The sequence below is a fragment of the Triticum urartu genome, chromosome 3 (genome assembly GCF_003073215.2).
Source record: "Triticum urartu cultivar G1812 chromosome 3, Tu2.1, whole genome shotgun sequence".
In the NCBI taxonomy this organism is placed as follows: Eukaryota; Viridiplantae; Streptophyta; class Magnoliopsida; order Poales; family Poaceae; genus Triticum; species Triticum urartu.
The window spans coordinates 14,575,212-14,598,104 of NC_053024.1; the positions used below are offsets into that span (position 1 = coordinate 14,575,212).

Genomic DNA, 22,893 nt, shown 5'->3' on the forward strand with positions numbered 1-22,893 from the left:
ACGGATCACCTTCGCTCGTTAAAACCAGTGAAATAAGAAAAGAAAATACATATTACTCTGCGTTTATACTGCAGCTAAAACCAAAAGAATTACATATCTCCATTGCACTGTGTATCTAATTATCTACAGACACAGATAGCACACGCTGCCGGCGAATGAATGATAGTCAATCAAGAAACAAGGTGCAAAACGGATCCCGCCGCCTGCCCAAGGAGGTGCAGCGCGAAGACGGCGGACACCGGCACGCCGGCGAGCACCAGCGCGGCAACAGCAGCCGCGACGCCGGGCCTGGTATCCATGGCCAGCAACTGCAGAGCGCCGGCGAGCGTGGACACATCAGAGACGTACGCCCGGTAGTAGCGCTTCTCCCAGGCCGCCCACCCCGGCGGCGCCTCGTAGTTGGTCTCGGTCATCCGCGCCTCCCGGATCCTCCGCCGGAGCACCGCCATGCCCTCGTCCACCAGCGCGCCCCCGTAGTGGTCCCGCCGGAAGGCACCGCAGCACACCGTCGCCATCGCCCGCGGCCTCCTCGGTCGGAGCAGCGGACCGTGGCAGGGCGGCGACCCGTGCAGCTGGCGCCCAAGTCCCGGGGCTGCTGGCCGCATCGTCGACTGCAATGAGACGGCGGGCGACATCGATTTCACCGAATCTGCTAACGAATAAGCCGAGCGTGTGATCTCCTGAGTCAAGAAGATATGGTAATAGCTAGCAGTGCACAACAAGGAAGCGATGGAAGGAGGGGCAGGAAGCGATGGAAGATGCAGCTTGAGTGGGTGTGCTTCTTATTCTTATAGGCACTGGCACCGGGGGTTCACGCGGTTGTATGGACGGCGGCTTCTTGCCGGTGATCTGATGTTGTTTATGTGGATTGGATTCCAACTAACACCTGCTTGCGCGCCTGTTGCCGCTTGGTCTCATCGATTAATTGATCAATCATCGCCCGGTTGAATGGTCTACTACGTAGCACAGTGCCAGTTGTGATTGATTAAAGAACGGAATAGCTATGGTGAACGTTCGCCGCCAGAGCCGTCGGACGGTGGCAGTTTTTTACAACTAAAACTCCCGCGATTTAAACAAACTGTCATGGCAGTTTTGCAATTTGCCATCTCCCACTGCAGAAACTGCCAGCCACGCCGTTCGCAAATGCCATCATGGTTGACGAAATTGTATATTTTGAGATGAGTTGAACCAGCAATGCATGCCTGGCCGGGGCGGCCGGTTTATTTATTATTAGAGAAAAAAGTGCAAGCAACAGGTTCTCTGGATGTTGGTATAGTATACAACATACTTCTCAATTTTTTATATGAAGCTCTGATCGACCATGTCTTTTTTGGATCGACGATGGTTCTTCATATTTGTTTTGTTATATATATATGTTGTTTTCTGTTGGAAGGAACGCCGCTGATCGACCCTTGAACATACACCAACTATTCAATGTTGATATCTAAATATTCTTCTTTTGGCCGACGAACAAAGAAAATAAACATGTGCGCATTGGTCATACGTCACAAACGTTTAGCGCCGGTCGAGCGCAGCACTTTGTTTTATCATATTAATATTTTCTCGGCTCTTTATCATTGGACAAGGTATAATCACTCAAAATCATTACAGTTGAGGTTAGGATAACAGATTGGTGCCGCTTTTGAGATAACTCACAGCGAACCACTATTTCTTAGGCTAATCAAAGCAATGATGACCGTCTGAGCTTGTGAAAACAGCGAATCCGCCAGGTATGGCCCACCTGTTGGGCTGATGTGACAAAGACCAAACACAAATACTTTGACCAGCTGAGATGGCAAATAAGAGGTGTGTAATGACTGAATGTTTATCTTCTTCCAATTGGGCATTTTCTCAAGCAGCTTCCGGACGCGTGGCGGCAAGCCCGTGGGCGTTGCACGTGATCCTACCGTCTAGCATGGGTTTTTTTTCTTTTGAGAAATCTCGCTGTCTTTATTGATACATGACAATGTTCATAGGTACACGGCTTAGGTCATGAGGAGTGCCCAGCCAAACATGTCTACCTACATCTAGATTACAAGCAAACTTAGCGAGATTATGAGCCTCGAAATTAAAATTCCTCCGCTCAAACACAAAAGAGCAAGAAGTAAAACTATCCTTGCGGTTCGTTATTTCATGTATAACAGCCGCATTGGGGTCAGCTGTCCCTTCATTGATGTCCTGCACCACACCTTGGCAATCCGATGCCACCCTGATATTCTGCCCATGGAGATCTTCAGCCAACGCTAAAGCCTCCCGACACGCGTATGTCTTCAAGATCATCAGGTCGCGTACGCCCCCATAGACCACCGCCGACGCGCCAAGATAGTTGCCGTTTGAGTCACGGCAGACTGCGGCAGCAACTCCCACTCGCCTGTTTTTTGATAGTGCCCCATCCACGTTTATCTTATTTGAGCCACGCGGAGGTGGAATCCAGCGCCGTTGTTGCTCCTTTGCCGCCTGAACTTGTACCCTAGGTTCACAAGCGATAGCTTGATGTAGCTCTTGAAGATAAGAGTCTACAAAGGAAACAGTCTGGTGTGGGTTTTGAAAAAGAGATTCATAAATCGCCTTGCGCCTTGCGTACCACACGACCCATAATGTGACACTCATCCTCGAGAAGCTCGCATGGTCTAGTGCCTCATAAAGCTCAAAAAGCCAATTCTTTGCACTTGGCTCCGTACTCGCCGTCATCTTGGACACAATGTTTTCATCTGTTAATGCCTAAACACATCTCGATATCGTGCAAGACAGGAGCGCATGTCTCCAAGAATCTTGGCAGCCACATAGAGGGCAGGTACTTTGAGTTGCCATATTCCGTCTCTAAAGAACGTTCGTAGTTGGTATGGAATGACGTGCTAGACCCCACAGAAAAATTCTCACCTTTGATGGCACTTTCAGTTTCCATAGATTGCTCCATGCATCCTCTTCTCTGGAGTTAGACGATGCACCTCCTCTTCCTTCTAACCAAGCTTCTCTCTGTAACTTTGTTGTGACAAGTAATTTGTACGCCGAGCTTACCATGAACTTACCCTTCCTGTCAGGATTCCAAGCCCAGAAGTCCTCAGTGTTGCGGGTGCACATCGGTATCTTCAAAATAGCCTCAGCATCAAACGGCGGAAAAACTGACCGTATTAGGGGTTCATTCCATGCCACCGTAGCTGGGTGCAATAGGTCAGATACTCTCTCCGGCGGTGTCTGAACCAGCGACGTGATCGGCCTCGGTGTTGTTTCTTTGGGTATCCAATTGTCCTCCCAAATATTAGTGGATCGTCCGTTCCCAATCCTTCTGATAACTCCTTGCTGCAACACATCCCGGCCCTCAAGGATAGCCCGCCAGATCTGTGATGGCCGAGACCCTAGCTCCACCTCAAGGATTGTAGAGCTTGGGAAATACGATGCCTTCAAAATGTTTGCACTTAAAGTTTCTGGATTCTGAAGGATTCTCCACGCTTGCCTAGCAAGTAGTGCTAGATTGAATAGTTCAAGATCTCTGAAGCCTAAACCTCCCAAGAATTTTGGCCTGGTCATTACATCCCATGATACCCATGCTGGTTTGCGTTCGCCTTGTTTGCAGCCCCACCAAAACTTCCTGATGATAGTTTTTATATGATCACAAAGGCATCTTGGCAATTTGAAACAAGACATTGAAAATACCGGAATAGCTTGTGGTACAGATTTTATAAGCACCTCCTTTCCTCCTGCCGACAAGCACTTGCTCATCCAACCCTTCACCTTATTCCAAACCCGATCACTCAAATATTTGAAAGTCCCCTTTTTGGAGTGCCCCACATCAGATGGCATACCCAGATATTTGTCATTAAGTGATTCATTGGGAACTTGCAAAAAACCCTTCACGGCATTTCGAACTATTTCTGAACATCCTCTACTGAAGAAGATCGATGACTTGTCCCTGTTAATTCTCTGTCCTGATGCCAAACAATATTTATCCAATAGATTTGAAACCGACTCCGCTCCGCTGATACTTGCCCTGAAAAACAGCAGGCTGTCATCCGTGAATAAAAGGTGGTTCACCGGCGGAGTCGATGGTTCCACCTTAATGCCGCTGAGCTGGGATGACTCGTTCTGAGATTTTAATAGGCACGAAAGGCCCTCTGCTGCCAACAAGAAAAGATACGGTGAAATCGGATCTCCCTGTCGAATACCACGGGTAGGCTTAAACACCTCTGACTTAACCCCATTAAACATCACTAAAAAAGATACTGAACTTATCATGCTCATGATAATCGTTACCCACTGTGGAGCAAAACCCAGTTTCTCCATAATAGCACGCAGGTAAGTCCACTCCACCCTGTCATAAGCTTTCATCATATCTAGTTTTAACGCGCAATAGCTATTAGCTTTGGATCTGTTCCTCTTCATAAAGTGAAGGCATTCATAGGCTGAAATTATGTTATCCGTGATTAGCCTTCCAGGCACAAACGCTGATTGCTAGTCAAGCATGGGTACGATGGTGGTGGCACGGGAGAGCCTAGCGGCGGTGTTGTTGGGCTTGAGGTGGGCTTCTGGTCCTTATAGCCCTCGCAGGAGCAAGCAAACTTGCAGGAGTCGAACACCATGCAAAACTCTGGGATGGGCGCGGTGGCTGGGTTTGGTGCAGAAGCAGGCGTAGTCGACAAGGTACACGGGGCGCGGCCACATCATCAAGTATAGAGTGGCCACGTCGGCCGAGAGAAATGCGACCAGGAAGACATGCACGAGCCAGAGGGCATGTAGCCTGGCGAGAAGCTCCAAGGGCCTGACGGGCACGTCTCCGTAGCCTTGCCGACGCGTATTTGACGAGGAGGGCCTGATGACCCACAAGTATAGAGGATCAATCATCGTCCTTTCGGTAAGTAAGAGTATCAAACCCAACGAGGAACAAAAAGAATTGATAGGCGGTTTTCAGCAAGGATTTCACTTCAAATGTTGTAAGATGGTTTTGATAGATAGTTTGATAGCAAGATAATTTATAACAAGGTAGCAAGATACAGAAAGTGGCCCAATCCTAAATTGTGCTAAGGACAAGCTAGTGATATTTCTTATAGTGATTAAAACGCTCTTAAGGACACACGGGAATATCACCAAGTTACATTCACCATGATTCATTGACTTACATTCATTGCATTGATAAGTGTTATGTGGGTGGACCCGAGCTAAGATATTGTCCTAACTTGAACATATACCTACTTATAAGTATACTCTCTATGCAAGCATCCACAGCTACAAGAGGTAATTAAGATAAATCTAACGATAACATTAAAGAGTTGGATCCAAAACAACCCCTTGCGGAATAATTCACAAATCAGGGTTTAGGTTTCTATCACTCCCACAAACCATGATCCACAAACTAATTTCAAAATGCACTCCCCAAGGACCAAAGATGGCGAATGTCATGTAGTCGACATTTACATGACACCACTAGAGGAAGAACAACACAGCATAATATCAAAACATTGAACGATCATCAACTTCACATGAGTAACAAGACTTCTCTCATGTCCTCAAGAACTAATGGAACTACTCAAACCTCATCATATTGATCATGATCAGTGGTTACAAATATATGATTACCAATCTGAAAATAATAGTCTTCCACCAATTGAACCAACAAGCATCAACTACAAGATGTAATCAACACTACTAGCACCCCCAGGTAGCAATCTAAGGTTTGATACAAAGATTGATCACAAGAGATGAACTAGGATTTGGAGATGAGATGGTGCTGATGAAGATGTTGATGGAGATGATGATCCTCATGATGAATGGAGTGTTGGTGGTGAAGTTACCCCGGCAGAATCGCCATTAGTACTAGTGGCGTGAAATAGCTGAAATAACCTATTACAATTGGTGAAGTTGGTATTTCAATCTATGAAATAGTTGAAATTACCAGTTTTGAAATCGTTTTTATTTTGGAATCTGTGAAATAATTTGATTTTGTGATCGTTCAAGCCGGACCTAACTTGGACATCCGGCTAAATTACCGCCAGCCCTCCTCATGCCGGCTCATAGCGCATTAGGTTTCCCATGAGTTGCACGTACAAGCAGAGTGACGCGGGTCTGGTTCGTCTTCTAAATTCTAATAGGTTATTGATCTTCAACCCCAAAATGACACAAGGCAATCTTTTTTTTTTGAAGGGTACACAAGGCAATCTTATGATGTAATGTAACAGGTGTCGTTATCACATTCCACAAAGCATTTGACTTCGGGTCCACTCTCTCGGTGGTCGCCGTATCATTAAAAAAAAAATCTAGAGCCGGCCAATCGCGTCCTTTCTAAAAAAATGTTGGGTCGTTGAAGCCAGCAATTTGACAAGTTGTCTCGTTGAATTTTTTTGCATAGTAATATGTGTCTCATTCATATAAAAAAGGTCAAAATACAAATCACGTAAGGACCGACATGACAAAACTGAAAAGATAGCAAAACATCTCTGAGCTTGACACCAATTTCTGTCATTTACCTCCGGCACCACCATAGCAGCCACCGAAGAAAAGATTGACGGATCACCTTCGCTCGTTAAAACCAGTGAAATAAGAAAAGAAAATACATATTACTCTGCGTTTATACTGCAGCTAAAACCAAAAGAATTACATATCTCCATTGCACTGTGTATCTAATTATCTACAGACACAGATAGCACACGCTGCCGGCGAATGAATGATAGTCAATCAAGAAACAAGGTGCAAAACGGATCCCGCCGCCTGCCCAAGGAGGTGCAGCGCGAAGACGGCGGACACCGGCACGCCGGCGAGCACCAGCGCGGCAACAGCAGCCGCGACGCCGGGCCTGGTATCCATGGCCAGCAACTGCAGAGCGCCGGCGAGCGTGGACACATCAGAGACGTACGCCCGGTAGTAGCGCTTCTCCCAGGCCGCCCACCCCGGCGGCGCCTCGTAGTTGGTCTCGGTCATCCGCGCCTCCCGGATCCTCCGCCGGAGCACCGCCATGCCCTCGTCCACCAGCGCGCCCCCGTAGTGGTCCCGCCGGAAGGCACCGCAGCACACCGTCGCCATCGCCCGCGGCCTCCTCGGTCGGAGCAGCGGACCGTGGCAGGGCGGCGACCCGTGCAGCTGGCGCCCAAGTCCCGGGGCTGCTGGCCGCATCGTCGACTGCAATGAGACGGCGGGCGACATCGATTTCACCGAATCTGCTAACGAATAAGCCGAGCGTGTGATCTCCTGAGTCAAGAAGATATGGTAATAGCTAGCAGTGCACAACAAGGAAGCGATGGAAGGAGGGGCAGGAAGCGATGGAAGATGCAGCTTGAGTGGGTGTGCTTCTTATTCTTATAGGCACTGGCACCGGGGGTTCACGCGGTTGTATGGACGGCGGCTTCTTGCCGGTGATCTGATGTTGTTTATGTGGATTGGATTCCAACTAACACCTGCTTGCGCGCCTGTTGCCGCTTGGTCTCATCGATTAATTGATCAATCATCGCCCGGTTGAATGGTCTACTACGTAGCACAGTGCCAGTTGTGATTGATTAAAGAACGGAATAGCTATGGTGAACGTTCGCCGCCAGAGCCGTCGGACGGTGGCAGTTTTTTACAACTAAAACTCCCGCGATTTAAACAAACTGTCATGGCAGTTTTGCAATTTGCCATCTCCCACTGCAGAAACTGCCAGCCACGCCGTTCGCAAATGCCATCATGGTTGACGAAATTGTATATTTTGAGATGAGTTGAACCAGCAATGCATGCCTGGCCGGGGCGGCCGGTTTATTTATTATTAGAGAAAAAAGTGCAAGCAACAGGTTCTCTGGATGTTGGTATAGTATACAACATACTTCTCAATTTTTTATATGAAGCTCTGATCGACCATGTCTTTTTTGGATCGACGATGGTTCTTCATATTTGTTTTGTTATATATATATGTTGTTTTCTGTTGGAAGGAACGCCGCTGATCGACCCTTGAACATACACCAACTATTCAATGTTGATATCTAAATATTCTTCTTTTGGCCGACGAACAAAGAAAATAAACATGTGCGCATTGGTCATACGTCACAAACGTTTAGCGCCGGTCGAGCGCAGCACTTTGTTTTATCATATTAATATTTTCTCGGCTCTTTATCATTGGACAAGGTATAATCACTCAAAATCATTACAGTTGAGGTTAGGATAACAGATTGGTGCCGCTTTTGAGATAACTCACAGCGAACCACTATTTCTTAGGCTAATCAAAGCAATGATGACCGTCTGAGCTTGTGAAAACAGCGAATCCGCCAGGTATGGCCCACCTGTTGGGCTGATGTGACAAAGACCAAACACAAATACTTTGACCAGCTGAGATGGCAAATAAGAGGTGTGTAATGACTGAATGTTTATCTTCTTCCAATTGGGCATTTTCTCAAGCAGCTTCCGGACGCGTGGCGGCAAGCCCGTGGGCGTTGCACGTGATCCTACCGTCTAGCATGGGTTTTTTTTCTTTTGAGAAATCTCGCTGTCTTTATTGATACATGACAATGTTCATAGGTACACGGCTTAGGTCATGAGGAGTGCCCAGCCAAACATGTCTACCTACATCTAGATTACAAGCAAACTTAGCGAGATTATGAGCCTCGAAATTAAAATTCCTCCGCTCAAACACAAAAGAGCAAGAAGTAAAACTATCCTTGCGGTTCGTTATTTCATGTATAACAGCCGCATTGGGGTCAGCTGTCCCTTCATTGATGTCCTGCACCACACCTTGGCAATCCGATGCCACCCTGATATTCTGCCCATGGAGATCTTCAGCCAACGCTAAAGCCTCCCGACACGCGTATGTCTTCAAGATCATCAGGTCGCGTACGCCCCCATAGACCACCGCCGACGCGCCAAGATAGTTGCCGTTTGAGTCACGGCAGACTGCGGCAGCAACTCCCACTCGCCTGTTTTTTGATAGTGCCCCATCCACGTTTATCTTATTTGAGCCACGCGGAGGTGGAATCCAGCGCCGTTGTTGCTCCTTTGCCGCCTGAACTTGTACCCTAGGTTCACAAGCGATAGCTTGATGTAGCTCTTGAAGATAAGAGTCTACAAAGGAAACAGTCTGGTGTGGGTTTTGAAAAAGAGATTCATAAATCGCCTTGCGCCTTGCGTACCACACGACCCATAATGTGACACTCATCCTCGAGAAGCTCGCATGGTCTAGTGCCTCATAAAGCTCAAAAAGCCAATTCTTTGCACTTGGCTCCGTACTCGCCGTCATCTTGGACACAATGTTTTCATCTGTTAATGCCTAAACACATCTCGATATCGTGCAAGACAGGAGCGCATGTCTCCAAGAATCTTGGCAGCCACATAGAGGGCAGGTACTTTGAGTTGCCATATTCCGTCTCTAAAGAACGTTCGTAGTTGGTATGGAATGACGTGCTAGACCCCACAGAAAAATTCTCACCTTTGATGGCACTTTCAGTTTCCATAGATTGCTCCATGCATCCTCTTCTCTGGAGTTAGACGATGCACCTCCTCTTCCTTCTAACCAAGCTTCTCTCTGTAACTTTGTTGTGACAAGTAATTTGTACGCCGAGCTTACCATGAACTTACCCTTCCTGTCAGGATTCCAAGCCCAGAAGTCCTCAGTGTTGCGGGTGCACATCGGTATCTTCAAAATAGCCTCAGCATCAAACGGCGGAAAAACTGACCGTATTAGGGGTTCATTCCATGCCACCGTAGCTGGGTGCAATAGGTCAGATACTCTCTCCGGCGGTGTCTGAACCAGCGACGTGATCGGCCTCGGTGTTGTTTCTTTGGGTATCCAATTGTCCTCCCAAATATTAGTGGATCGTCCGTTCCCAATCCTTCTGATAACTCCTTGCTGCAACACATCCCGGCCCTCAAGGATAGCCCGCCAGATCTGTGATGGCCGAGACCCTAGCTCCACCTCAAGGATTGTAGAGCTTGGGAAATACGATGCCTTCAAAATGTTTGCACTTAAAGTTTCTGGATTCTGAAGGATTCTCCACGCTTGCCTAGCAAGTAGTGCTAGATTGAATAGTTCAAGATCTCTGAAGCCTAAACCTCCCAAGAATTTTGGCCTGGTCATTACATCCCATGATACCCATGCTGGTTTGCGTTCGCCTTGTTTGCAGCCCCACCAAAACTTCCTGATGATAGTTTTTATATGATCACAAAGGCATCTTGGCAATTTGAAACAAGACATTGAAAATACCGGAATAGCTTGTGGTACAGATTTTATAAGCACCTCCTTTCCTCCTGCCGACAAGCACTTGCTCATCCAACCCTTCACCTTATTCCAAACCCGATCACTCAAATATTTGAAAGTCCCCTTTTTGGAGTGCCCCACATCAGATGGCATACCCAGATATTTGTCATTAAGTGATTCATTGGGAACTTGCAAAAAACCCTTCACGGCATTTCGAACTATTTCTGAACATCCTCTACTGAAGAAGATCGATGACTTGTCCCTGTTAATTCTCTGTCCTGATGCCAAACAATATTTATCCAATAGATTTGAAACCGACTCCGCTCCGCTGATACTTGCCCTGAAAAACAGCAGGCTGTCATCCGTGAATAAAAGGTGGTTCACCGGCGGAGTCGATGGTTCCACCTTAATGCCGCTGAGCTGGGATGACTCGTTCTGAGATTTTAATAGGCACGAAAGGCCCTCTGCTGCCAACAAGAAAAGATACGGTGAAATCGGATCTCCCTGTCGAATACCACGGGTAGGCTTAAACACCTCTGACTTAACCCCATTAAACATCACTAAAAAAGATACTGAACTTATCATGCTCATGATAATCGTTACCCACTGTGGAGCAAAACCCAGTTTCTCCATAATAGCACGCAGGTAAGTCCACTCCACCCTGTCATAAGCTTTCATCATATCTAGTTTTAACGCGCAATAGCTATTAGCTTTGGATCTGTTCCTCTTCATAAAGTGAAGGCATTCATAGGCTGAAATTATGTTATCCGTGATTAGCCTTCCAGGCACAAACGCTGATTGCTAGTCAAGCATGGGTACGATGGTGGTGGCACGGGAGAGCCTAGCGGCGGTGTTGTTGGGCTTGAGGTGGGCTTCTGGTCCTTATAGCCCTCGCAGGAGCAAGCAAACTTGCAGGAGTCGAACACCATGCAAAACTCTGGGATGGGCGCGGTGGCTGGGTTTGGTGCAGAAGCAGGCGTAGTCGACAAGGTACACGGGGCGCGGCCACATCATCAAGTATAGAGTGGCCACGTCGGCCGAGAGAAATGCGACCAGGAAGACATGCACGAGCCAGAGGGCATGTAGCCTGGCGAGAAGCTCCAAGGGCCTGACGGGCACGTCTCCGTAGCCTTGCCGACGCGTATTTGACGAGGAGGGCCTGATGACCCACAAGTATAGAGGATCAATCATCGTCCTTTCGGTAAGTAAGAGTATCAAACCCAACGAGGAACAAAAAGAATTGATAGGCGGTTTTCAGCAAGGATTTCACTTCAAATGTTGTAAGATGGTTTTGATAGATAGTTTGATAGCAAGATAATTTATAACAAGGTAGCAAGATACAGAAAGTGGCCCAATCCTAAATTGTGCTAAGGACAAGCTAGTGATATTTCTTATAGTGATTAAAACGCTCTTAAGGACACACGGGAATATCACCAAGTTACATTCACCATGATTCATTGACTTACATTCATTGCATTGATAAGTGTTATGTGGGTGGACCCGAGCTAAGATATTGTCCTAACTTGAACATATACCTACTTATAAGTATACTCTCTATGCAAGCATCCACAGCTACAAGAGGTAATTAAGATAAATCTAACGATAACATTAAAGAGTTGGATCCAAAACAACCCCTTGCGGAATAATTCACAAATCAGGGTTTAGGTTTCTATCACTCCCACAAACCATGATCCACAAACTAATTTCAAAATGCACTCCCCAAGGACCAAAGATGGCGAATGTCATGTAGTCGACATTTACATGACACCACTAGAGGAAGAACAACACAGCATAATATCAAAACATTGAACGATCATCAACTTCACATGAGTAACAAGACTTCTCTCATGTCCTCAAGAACTAATGGAACTACTCAAACCTCATCATATTGATCATGATCAGTGGTTACAAATATATGATTACCAATCTGAAAATAATAGTCTTCCACCAATTGAACCAACAAGCATCAACTACAAGATGTAATCAACACTACTAGCACCCCCAGGTAGCAATCTAAGGTTTGATACAAAGATTGATCACAAGAGATGAACTAGGATTTGGAGATGAGATGGTGCTGATGAAGATGTTGATGGAGATGATGATCCTCATGATGAATGGAGTGTTGGTGGTGAAGTTACCCCGGCAGAATCGCCATTAGTACTAGTGGCGTGAAATAGCTGAAATAACCTATTACAATTGGTGAAGTTGGTATTTCAATCTATGAAATAGTTGAAATTACCAGTTTTGAAATCGTTTTTATTTTGGAATCTGTGAAATAATTTGATTTTGTGATCGTTCAAGCCGGACCTAACTTGGACATCCGGCTAAATTACCGCCAGCCCTCCTCATGCCGGCTCATAGCGCATTAGGTTTCCCATGAGTTGCACGTACAAGCAGAGTGACGCGGGTCTGGTTCGTCTTCTAAATTCTAATAGGTTATTGATCTTCAACCCCAAAATGACACAAGGCAATCTTTTTTTTTTGAAGGGTACACAAGGCAATCTTATGATGTAATGTAACAGGTGTCGTTATCACATTCCACAAAGCATTTGACTTCGGGTCCACTCTCTCGGTGGTGTTGTAAACTTCAGGCTTCAGTTCTAGAGCCGGCCAATCGCGTCCTTTCTAAAAAAATGTTGGGTCGTTGAAGCCAGCAATTTGACAAGTTGTCTCGTTGAATTTTTTTGCATAGTAATATGTGTCTCATTCATATAAAAAAGGTCAAAATACAAATCACGTAAGGACCGACATGACAAAACTGAAAAAGATAGCAAAACATCTCTGAGCTTGACACCAATTTCTGTCATTTACCTCCGGCACCACCATAGCAGCCACCGAAGAAAAAGATTGACGGATCACCTTCGCTCGTTAAAACCAGTGAAATAAGAAAAGAAAATACATATTACTCTGCGTTTATACTGCAGCTAAAACCAAAAGAATTACATATCTCCATTGCACTGTGTATCTAATTATCTACAGACACAGATAGCACACGCTGCCGGCGAATGAATGATAGTCAATCAAGAAACAAGGTGCAAAACGGATCCCGCCGCCTGCCCAAGGAGGTGCAGCGCGAAGACGGCGGACACCGGCACGCCGGCGAGCACCAGCGCGGCAACAGCAGCCGCGACGCCGGGCCTGGTATCCATGGCCAGCAACTGCAGAGCGCCGGCGAGCGTGGACACATCAGAGACGTACGCCCGGTAGTAGCGCTTCTCCCAGGCCGCCCACCCCGGCGGCGCCTCGTAGTTGGTCTCGGTCATCCGCGCCTCCCGGATCCTCCGCCGGAGCACCGCCATGCCCTCGTCCACCAGCGCGCCCCCGTAGTGGTCCCGCCGGAAGGCACCGCAGCACACCGTCGCCATCGCCCGCGGCCTCCTCGGTCGGAGCAGCGGACCGTGGCAGGGCGGCGACCCGTGCAGCTGGCGCCCAAGTCCCGGGGCTGCTGGCCGCATCGTCGACTGCAATGAGACGGCGGGCGACATCGATTTCACCGAATCTGCTAACGAATAAGCCGAGCGTGTGATCTCTTGATGCAAAATGGACGTATTAGGGCTCTGGTGTTGTCTTGTGCTTGAATCAAGCCCAATTAAGGGGAGGCATTGGAGGACGATAGGATGAGGTCTGCCGGGTGTCTAGCTAACCATCGTCGTCGACGTTGATGCGGTCGTAGTTGGTGATAATCCACAAGTGTAGGCAATCAGTTGTAGCCCTTCCGATAAATAAGTGTCAAACCCAATAAGGAGGCAAAGGTAGAATTAATACTCCTCAAGTTCTATCGACCACCGATACAACTCTACGCACACTTAATGTTTTCTTTACCTAAAACAAGAAATAAAATTACTCTATAGGTGTAATAGAATAGGTTTGCAAGATAATAAAGAACATGAAAATAAAAGTAAAGTGTTGTTTTAATAAAGAACAATAAAGTAAATATAGTGAGTGTGGAAAAGTGGTGGTTCATACGTCTCCGTCGTATCTACTTTTCCAAACAATTTTGCCCTTGTTTTAGACTCTAACTTGTATGATTTGAATGGAACTAACCCGGACTGACGCTGTTTTCAGCAGAATTACCATGGTGTTGTTTTATGTGCAGAAAACAAATATTCCTCGGAATGACCTGAAACTCCACGGAACATCTTAGAAAAAACAATAAAAAATCCTCGCCAAAGATGAAGACCAGGGGGCCCACACCCTTCTCACGAGGGTGGGGGGCTAGGCATGCCCCCTACCTCGTGGGCCCCCTGTTGCGTCTCCGACTCCAACTCCACCTCCATATATTGAGTTTCGATGAGAAAAAAATCAGAGAGAAGAAATCATCCGTTTTACGATACGGAGCCGCCGCCAAGCCTAAAACCTCTCGGGAGGGCTGATCTGGAGTCCGTTCGGGGCTCCGGAGAGGGGGATTCGTCGGTCATCATCATCAACCATCCTCCATCACCAATTTCATGATGCTCACTGCCGTGCGTGAGTAATTCCATCGTAGGCTTGCTGACGGTGATGGGTTGGATGAGATTTATCATGTAATCGAGTTAGTTTTGTTAGGGTTTGATCCCTAGTATCCATTATGTTTTGAGATTGATGTTGCTATGACTTTGCTATGCTTAATGCTTGTCACTAGGGCCCGAGTGCCATGATTTCAGATCTGAACCTATTATGTTTTCATGAATATATGTGAGTTCTTGATCCTATCTTGCAAGTCTATAGTCACCTACTATGTGTTATGATCCGGCAACCCCGAAGTGACAATAATCGGGACCACTCCCGGTGATGACCCTAGTTTGAGGAGTTCATGTATTCACTATGCGCTAATGCTTTGTTCCGGTTCTCTATTAAGAGGAGGCCTTAATATCCCTTAGTTTCCAATAGGACCCCGCTACCACGGGAGGGTAGGACAAAATATGTCATGCAAGTTCTTTTCCATAAGCACGTATGACTATTTACGGAATACATGCCTACATTACATTGATGAATTGGAGCTAGTTCTGTGTCACCCTATGTTATGACTGTTACATGATGAACCGCATCCGGCATAATTATCCATCACTGATCTTGTGCCTACGAGTTTTCCATATACTGGTTCTCGCTTATTTACTTTCCCGCTGCTACTGTTACAATCACTACAAAATACCAAAAACATTACTTTTGCTGTCTTTACTTTTGTTGCCGCTACCACCACTATCATATTACTTTGCTACTAAACACTTTGCTGCAGATACTAAGTTTCCAGGTGTGGTTGAATTGACAACTCAGCTGCTAATACTTGAGAATATTCTTTGGCTCCCCTTGTGTCGAATCAATAAACTTGGGTTGAATACTCTACCCTCGAAAGCTGTTGTGATTCCCTATACTTGTGGGTTATCAAGACAAATTTCTGGCGCCGTTGCCGGGGAGCATAGCTCTATTCTTTGAGTCACTTGGGATTTATATCTGCTGGACACTATGAAGAACTTGAGAGATCCAAAACCAAGATCTATCCCTCAACTACGAGGGGAGGTAAGGAACTGCCATCTAGCTCTGCACTTGATTCACTTTCTGTTATGAGTAAGTTTGCGACACCTACATCTGCTTCTGCTATTCGTTCTGATGTGTCGCATGTTATTGATGATGCCACTTCTGCTATGCATGATACTTATGATGAAACTGCTTCTATGCCTGATACTACTGTGCCCCTTAGTGAATTTCTTGATGAACAAATTTCTAGGGCTAGAGATAAAGAAATTATTGAATCTGAATACGATGATGATAGTGATGATGAAAATATGCCTGTTATTCATGAGGGCTATCTTTTTGATACGGAATCTTCTGCCGCTATTTTTGCTTGCAAAGATAGATATGAGCTTAAGAGATTATTAATTAAATGGAACAAAGAATCACTTAGAGATAAAATGAGACCTGACCCTGCTTTTGCTACTTCACCTATTTGTGTCCCTGATAAGGATTATGAATTCTCTGTTGATCCTGATATAATTACTTTAGTTGAATCTGGTCCGTTTTATGGCTATGAATCTGAAACTGTTGTGGCACGTCTTACTAAGTTAAATGATATAGCTGCCCTGTTCACTAATGATGAGAGATCGCGTTACTTTTATATACTCAAAATATTTCCGTTCTCATTAAAGGGCGATGCTAAGATATGGTTTAATTCTCTTCATCCTGGTTGTGTGTATAGTCCCCAGGATATGATCTATTACTTCTCTGCTAAATATTTCCCTGCTCATAAGAAACAAGCTGCTTTGAGGGAAATATACAACTTCGTGCAAATTAAAGAAGAGAGTCTCCCACAAGCTTGGGGGAGGCTTCTCAAGTTACTTAATGCTTTGCCTGATCATCCTCTTAAGAAACCTGAAATACTTGATATCTTTTATAATGGACTAACCGATGCTTCCAGAGATTACCTGGATAGTTGTGCTGGTTCTCTTTTCAGGGAAAGAACATCGGATGAAGCTTAAATTCTATTGAATAATATGTTGACAAATGAAAATAATTGGGCACCTCCTGAGCCATCTCCTGCTCCAATTACTGAGCCTATTCCTAAACCAACTCCGAAGAAGAGATGTGTTTTATTTCTCAGTCCCGAGGATATGCAAGAGGCAAAGAAATCTATTAAAGAAAAAAGTATTAAAGCTGAAGACGTTAAGAATTTACCTCCTATTGAAGAAATACATGGTCTTAATATACCGCCTGTTGAAGAAACTTATGATCTCAATTCTTTATTTACTGAAGAACCTCCTGATCCCGATATCCCGACACAGGTAGTAAAGGTAAATTCTCTCTATAGATATGATAAAGCTGAAGTCCCTCCTACTAAAATTGCTAGTCAATGCTTGGATGAGTTTGATAACTTTATGTATAAGCAAGATGACTTCAATGCTTATTTTGGTAGACAATTAAAAGAAAATGCTTATATGATTAGATGCTTGGGTGATTATATGGCTAATATTAAAGGTGAACTTAAACTTGTTAGCAAACATGCTTCTATGGTTACCACTCAAGTAGAACAAGTACTTAAGGCTCAAAAAGAAGTACTTGATGAAATGAATAGTAAGAAAAATGATTATGCTGTTAGAGTGGCTACTAGAACTGGTAAAATGACTCAGGAACCTTTGTATCCTAAAGGCCACCGTAAGAGAATCGAGCAGGATTCTCAAAGAAATAATATTGATGTTCCTAGTTCTTCTAAAAAGAAGAAGAAGAAAAATGATAGAACTGTGCAAACTTCTAGTGAACCTATTGCTGAACCACCTGATAATCCAAATGATATTTCTATGTCTGATGCTGAAACACAATCTGGTAATGAACATGAACCTAGTAAAAATATTAATGATGATGTTCATGATGATGCTCAACCTAGTAATGATAATGATGTAGAAATTGAACCTGTTGTTGATCTTGATAACCCACAATCAAAGAATCAACGTTATGATAAAAGAGACTTTGTTGTTAGGAAACATGGTAAAGAAAGGGAACCTTGGGTTCAGAAACCCATGCCTTTTCCTCCGAAACCATCCAAGAAAAAGGATGATGAGGATTTTGAGCGCTTTGCTGAAATGATTAGGCCTATCTTTTTGCGTATGAGATTAACCGATGTGCTCAAAACAAATCCTTATGCTAAATATATGAAGGATATCATTACTAATAAAAGAAAAATACCGGAAGCTGAAATTTCCACCATGCTTGCTAATTACACTTTTAAGGGTGGAATACCAAAGAAACTTGGAGACCCCGGAGTACCTACTATACCTTGCTCCATTAAAAGAAATTATATTAAAACTGCTTTATGTGATCTTGGAGCCGGTGTTAGTGTTATGCCTCTCTCTTTATATCGTAGACTTGACTTGAACAAGCTAACACCTACTGAAATATCTTTGGAAATGGCTAATAAATCAACTGCTATACCTGTCGGTATCTGTGAGGATGTGCCTGTTGTGGTTGCAAACGTTACTATTTTAACGGACTTTGTTATTCTTGATATTCCCGAGGATGATAGTATTTCTATTATTCTTGGAAGACCTTTTCTTAATACTGCAGGGGCTGTTATTGATTGCAACAAAGGCAATGTCACTTTTCATGTTAATGGTAATGAGCATACGGTACACTTTCCGAGGAAACAGCCTCAAGTTCATAGTATCAACTCTATTGGAAAAATTCCATCGATTATATTTGGAGGTTTTGAATTTCCTCTTCCTACTGTCAAGAAGAAATATGATATTCTTATTATTGGGGATGTGCATATCCCCGTTGAGGTAACTTAGTGTTATTCGAAATTTCTTCGGTTTCATGATTATCGGAATGAGTTTGTTAACAAGACTTGATCAACCTTGTTAGTGGATTCTTTTTGATGAGCATGAGATGGATGAAACTAGAAGCACAACCTTCTGTACCCCACTTTTACTTTCTGTTATTTATATTAAATAAAGTAAAATAGTATTTTCTGTCTGTTTCCCGACTTATCTGTGCAATATAAAAATATCCCGAAAATAAAAGTCCTCAGAATGCCATGCCAATTTAATATGATTTTTTCGGGAATATTTGAGGATTTACTGTGCAAAAATTACTGCGGGAGGAGCTGCCACCTGGCCACGAGGGTGGTGGGCGCCCCCCCCCCTATAGGGCGCGCCCCCCTGCCTCGTGGGCCCATGGTGGCCCTCCTCCACTTATCCCAGCACCCATCTTCTTCCTCTATCTCACACAAACCCGAAAAACCAACTCAAGCACAAGTTCCAGCCACTTTTGCTGCGATTTTCGATCTCCTTGCTCAAAGAACCTCTCGCGAAACTGCTTGGGGAGATTGTTCCTTGGTATGTGACTCCTCCATTGGTCCAATTAGTTTTTGTTCTAGTGCTTTATTCTTTGCAAATTTGTGCTGCATAGGTGACCATGTTCTTGAGCTTGCATGTCAAATTTATATGGTTCCAAGTAGTTCTAATGCTTGATATAGGCTCTAGGCACTTGTATGAGTAGTTACTATCAATATTATTGAAGTTGGTTCACTTTTATTTTGAAGTTACTAAAAATTTCAGAATTATTCAGAAAATGATGAGGAGATTATTGAGGGTCTCATCGAGCCAAAGCTCGAAGGAGAAGACACCGAAGCCTAAGTATAATTTGCCACGCACCGCAGAGATTCGGGCGTGTGAATGGCCTTCTGATGATTTCTTGAGAGCAACCGGTATCTATGAAGATTTTCATGAATTGGCTCACAATGCAGGCCTCACGGCTTTTCTCCACGACCAATGCGATCAGTATCTCTTACTCACAAATACCTTTGTGCAAAACTTTCATTTTCATTCTAGGAACTCACCACCTACGGTGGAGTTTCATTTATATGATGAGCATAAGGAGATGTCACTTTATGATTTCTGTCGGATTTGTTTAGTCCCTTTTGAGGTCAAGACAGAAGAACCACATCATGATGATGTGGCTGGGTTTATTGATAATATCACTATAGGAGAAACCAGGAAGGTTTCCGACGCACGAATCACTAGCATACATTTCCCTGTTTTGCGTTACTTTGCATTATTTGCTAGTCGATGTTTAATTGGACGCGGAAATTCTAGAAACCTTAGTATCCCTGATTTAATTATTCTGCTCCAAGGTTTATACAGTGATAACACTTTTAGTTTGGGCGGTATTATTGCTAGACGGTTAAATATGAACCGTACTAAGGGCCCCATCTTTGGAGGCATCTATGCCACACGCCTAGCCGCACATTTTAACATACCTATTAGGCATGCTGAGAAGGAAGAAAAGGTGCTGCCCCGTGTTTATCTAGATCATAAAAGTATGGTGGCACATGATTTTATTATTAAAAATAGGGCAGGGGAGCTTAAATATCAATTATTCTTTAATAAACATCATCCTGAGACTATTATCTTGCCCGCTCCTTCTTTGTTTGATTTGACTGCAGGCACGTACCTTGTTCCGTTGACGGCTATTCACGCCTACCGGAACCCTGCACCAGTCGAGGAGACAGAACAGGAACCACAAGATGAGCCTCCACGACAATCTGCTTATTCTTGGGATCCAGAGATGACTGTCAGCCAGTGGCAGTCAGAGTCTTCTTCTTCATCACAGTACGACCCCAACAACTATTATTATGGATATCCGCCAGGCCAGCCGTGGCCATAGACCAACTTAGGCCAAAAGCCTAAGGTTGGGGGAGTACGTATTTCTCACCGACATTACATTTATGCTCACACACACTCATTTCTAAATGTCGGTGCTCATACTTTTTCACTGTAATATCCATGCTAGTTTATTTTCCTTTTCCTGCTTTCTTCTTGTGTGTTTGTTAAACCTTAAGAAAAAACCAAAAAAATTAGCAGTAGTTTATTTTTCTGCTGTAGTAGTAATAATTAAAAAGAAAACCCAAAAATATTTCCCGTTCTTCTTTTGCTTGTTGGGAGCTTTCCCGTGTAAATAGTTTTATTTCTTTTCTTTTCTTTGGGGGTCAGTAGGAGAAGACCATAATTAAATTGTTGAAGTGGCTCTTATATGCATTATTGTTGATTTAACCCAGAGCCCATATTGCCTTGTCTTCTCCTGTTTATTGAATGCTTGCAGATTCCAGCTTAGTCAAATGCACGTGCACTCTTATTATCATTCACACCGTTCGGTCGTGCAAGTGAAAGGCAATTATGATGATATATGATGGACTGACTGAGATGAGAAAAGCTGGTATGAACTCGACCTCTTTTGTTTTTGTAAATATGATGAGTTCGTCGTTCTTGATTCAGCTTATTATGAATAAACATGTTTGCAATAACAATTAGAGATCAGAGTTGATTGTGCCATGCTTGATTAGCTATGAGCTATAATGATTTACCTTGTGTGCCAACATGCTATTGAGATGATTATGATGTGGTATGATGGGGTGGTATCCTCTTTTGAATGATTTAAATGACTTGACTTGACACATGTTCACGCATGTAGTTGAAACAAATCACATAGCCTTCATGATATTTATGTTCATGGTGGATTATATCCTACTCATGCTTGCATCCAATGTTTATTAATTTTAATGCATGTACATGGCTGTTGTCGCTCTCTAGTTGGTCGCTTCCCAGTCTTTTGCTAGCCTTCACTTGTACTAAGCAGGAATACTGCTTGTGCATCCAATCCCTTAAACCCCAAAGTTATTCCAGATGAGTCCACCATACCTTCCTATATGCGGTATCTACCTGCCGTTCCAAGTAAATTTGTATGTGCCAAACTCTAAACCTTCAAATAAACATTCTGTTTTGTATGCTCGAATAGCTTATGTATCAACAAAGGCTGTCCTTATCTTCCGTGTTAGGCGGGTTATTCTCAAGAGGAGTGGACTCCGCTCCTCACTCACGAGAAAATGGCTGGTCACCGGGATGCCCAGTCCCATGCTTTATGCAAACTAAATCAAAATTAATTGCAAACAAAACTCCCCCTGGGACCTGATATATGTTGGAGGCACTCGTTGTTTCGAGCAAGCCATGGATTGATGTTTGTTGGAGGAGGGAGAGTATAAACTTTACCATTCTGTTTGGGAACCGCCTATAATGTGTTTAGCATGGAAGATATCGCCATCTCTTAGTTGTTACGTTGACAATGAAAGTATACCGCTCAAAATACAATTTATCTCTATTTCAAAACCGAGCTCTGGCACCTCTACAAATCCCTGCTTCCCTCTGCGAAGGGCCTATCCATTTACTTTTATGTTGAGTCATCACCCTCTTATTAAAAAGCACTAGCTGGAGAGCACAACCGCCATTTGCATTCATCATTGTTAATTTATATTGGGTATGAATATGATTGGATCTCTTTTACCATGATACAATGTCTAGTCAGTCCTTGATTTTTAGAGGTGCTCTGCATTTATGTTTTGTGGTCTCAGAAAGGGCTAGCGAGATACCATCTTGTTATATCATATTATGATTGTTTTGAGAAAGTGTTGTCATCCGAGATTTATTATTATGACTTGCTAGTTGATTATGCTATTGATATGAGTAATGACGAGACCTGAGAATTATTGCAAGTGTGGTTAGTTATGATCTATGCTGAAAACTTGAATGCTGGCTTGACATAGTTACAACAACAAGAACAAACAGAGTTTGTAAAAGTTTTTCTTTCTTTCTTTCAGTTTGTCAACTGAATTGCTTGAGGACAAGCAAGGGTTTAAGCTTGGGGTAGTTGATACGTCTCCGTCGTATCTACTTTTCCAAACACTTTTGCCCTTGTTTTGGACTCTAACTTGTATGATTTGAATGGAACTAACCCGGACTGACGATGTTTTCAGCAGAATTACCATGGTGTTGTTTTATGTGCAGAAAACAAATATTCTCGGAATGACCTGAAACTCCACGGAACATCTTAGACAAAAAAATAAAAAATCCTCGCCAAAGATGAAGACCAGGGAGCCCACACCCTTCTCACGAGGGTGGGGGCGCCCCCCCTAGGGCGCGCCCCCTACCTCGTGGGCCCCCTGTTGCGTCTCCGACTCCAACTCCACCTCCATATATGGAGTTTCGATGAGAAAAAAATCAGAGAGAAGAAATCATCGTGTTTTACGATACGGAGCCGCCGCCAACCCTAAAACCTCTCGGGAGGGCTGATCTGGAGTCCGTTTGGGGCTCCGGAGAGGGGGATTCGTCGCCGTCGTCATCATCAACCATCCTTCATCACCAATTTCATGATGCTCACCGCCGTGCGTGAGTAATTCCATCGTAGGCTTGCTGGACGGTGATGGGTTGGATGAGATTTATCATGTAATCGAG

The 22,893-nt window shown here is 44.3% G+C and overlaps 3 protein-coding genes across 3 annotated transcripts; all 3 read right to left on the reverse strand.

The window, feature by feature from the left end:
• Nucleotides 1-33: 33 nt before the first annotated feature.
• On the reverse strand, nt 34-923 carry LOC125547673. The gene has a single exon (XM_048711479.1). It carries the CDS (start codon nt 633-635, stop codon nt 171-173), a length of 465 nt encoding a protein of 154 aa, XP_048567436.1. The 5' UTR covers nt 636-923; the 3' UTR covers nt 34-170.
• A 5,564-nt stretch (nt 924-6,487) lies between these two features.
• Nucleotides 6,488-7,419, reverse strand: LOC125547674. Its single transcript, XM_048711480.1, has one exon. The coding sequence runs from the start codon at nt 7,129-7,131 to the stop codon at nt 6,667-6,669; it is 465 nt and encodes a 154-aa protein (XP_048567437.1). The 5' UTR covers nt 7,132-7,419; the 3' UTR covers nt 6,488-6,666.
• Nucleotides 7,420-13,027: 5,608 nt separating this feature from the next.
• Nucleotides 13,028-13,668, reverse strand: LOC125547675. The gene has a single exon (XM_048711482.1). It carries the CDS (start codon nt 13,627-13,629, stop codon nt 13,165-13,167), a length of 465 nt encoding a protein of 154 aa, XP_048567439.1. The 5' UTR covers nt 13,630-13,668; the 3' UTR covers nt 13,028-13,164.
• Between the last annotated feature and the right edge of the window lie 9,225 nt (nt 13,669-22,893).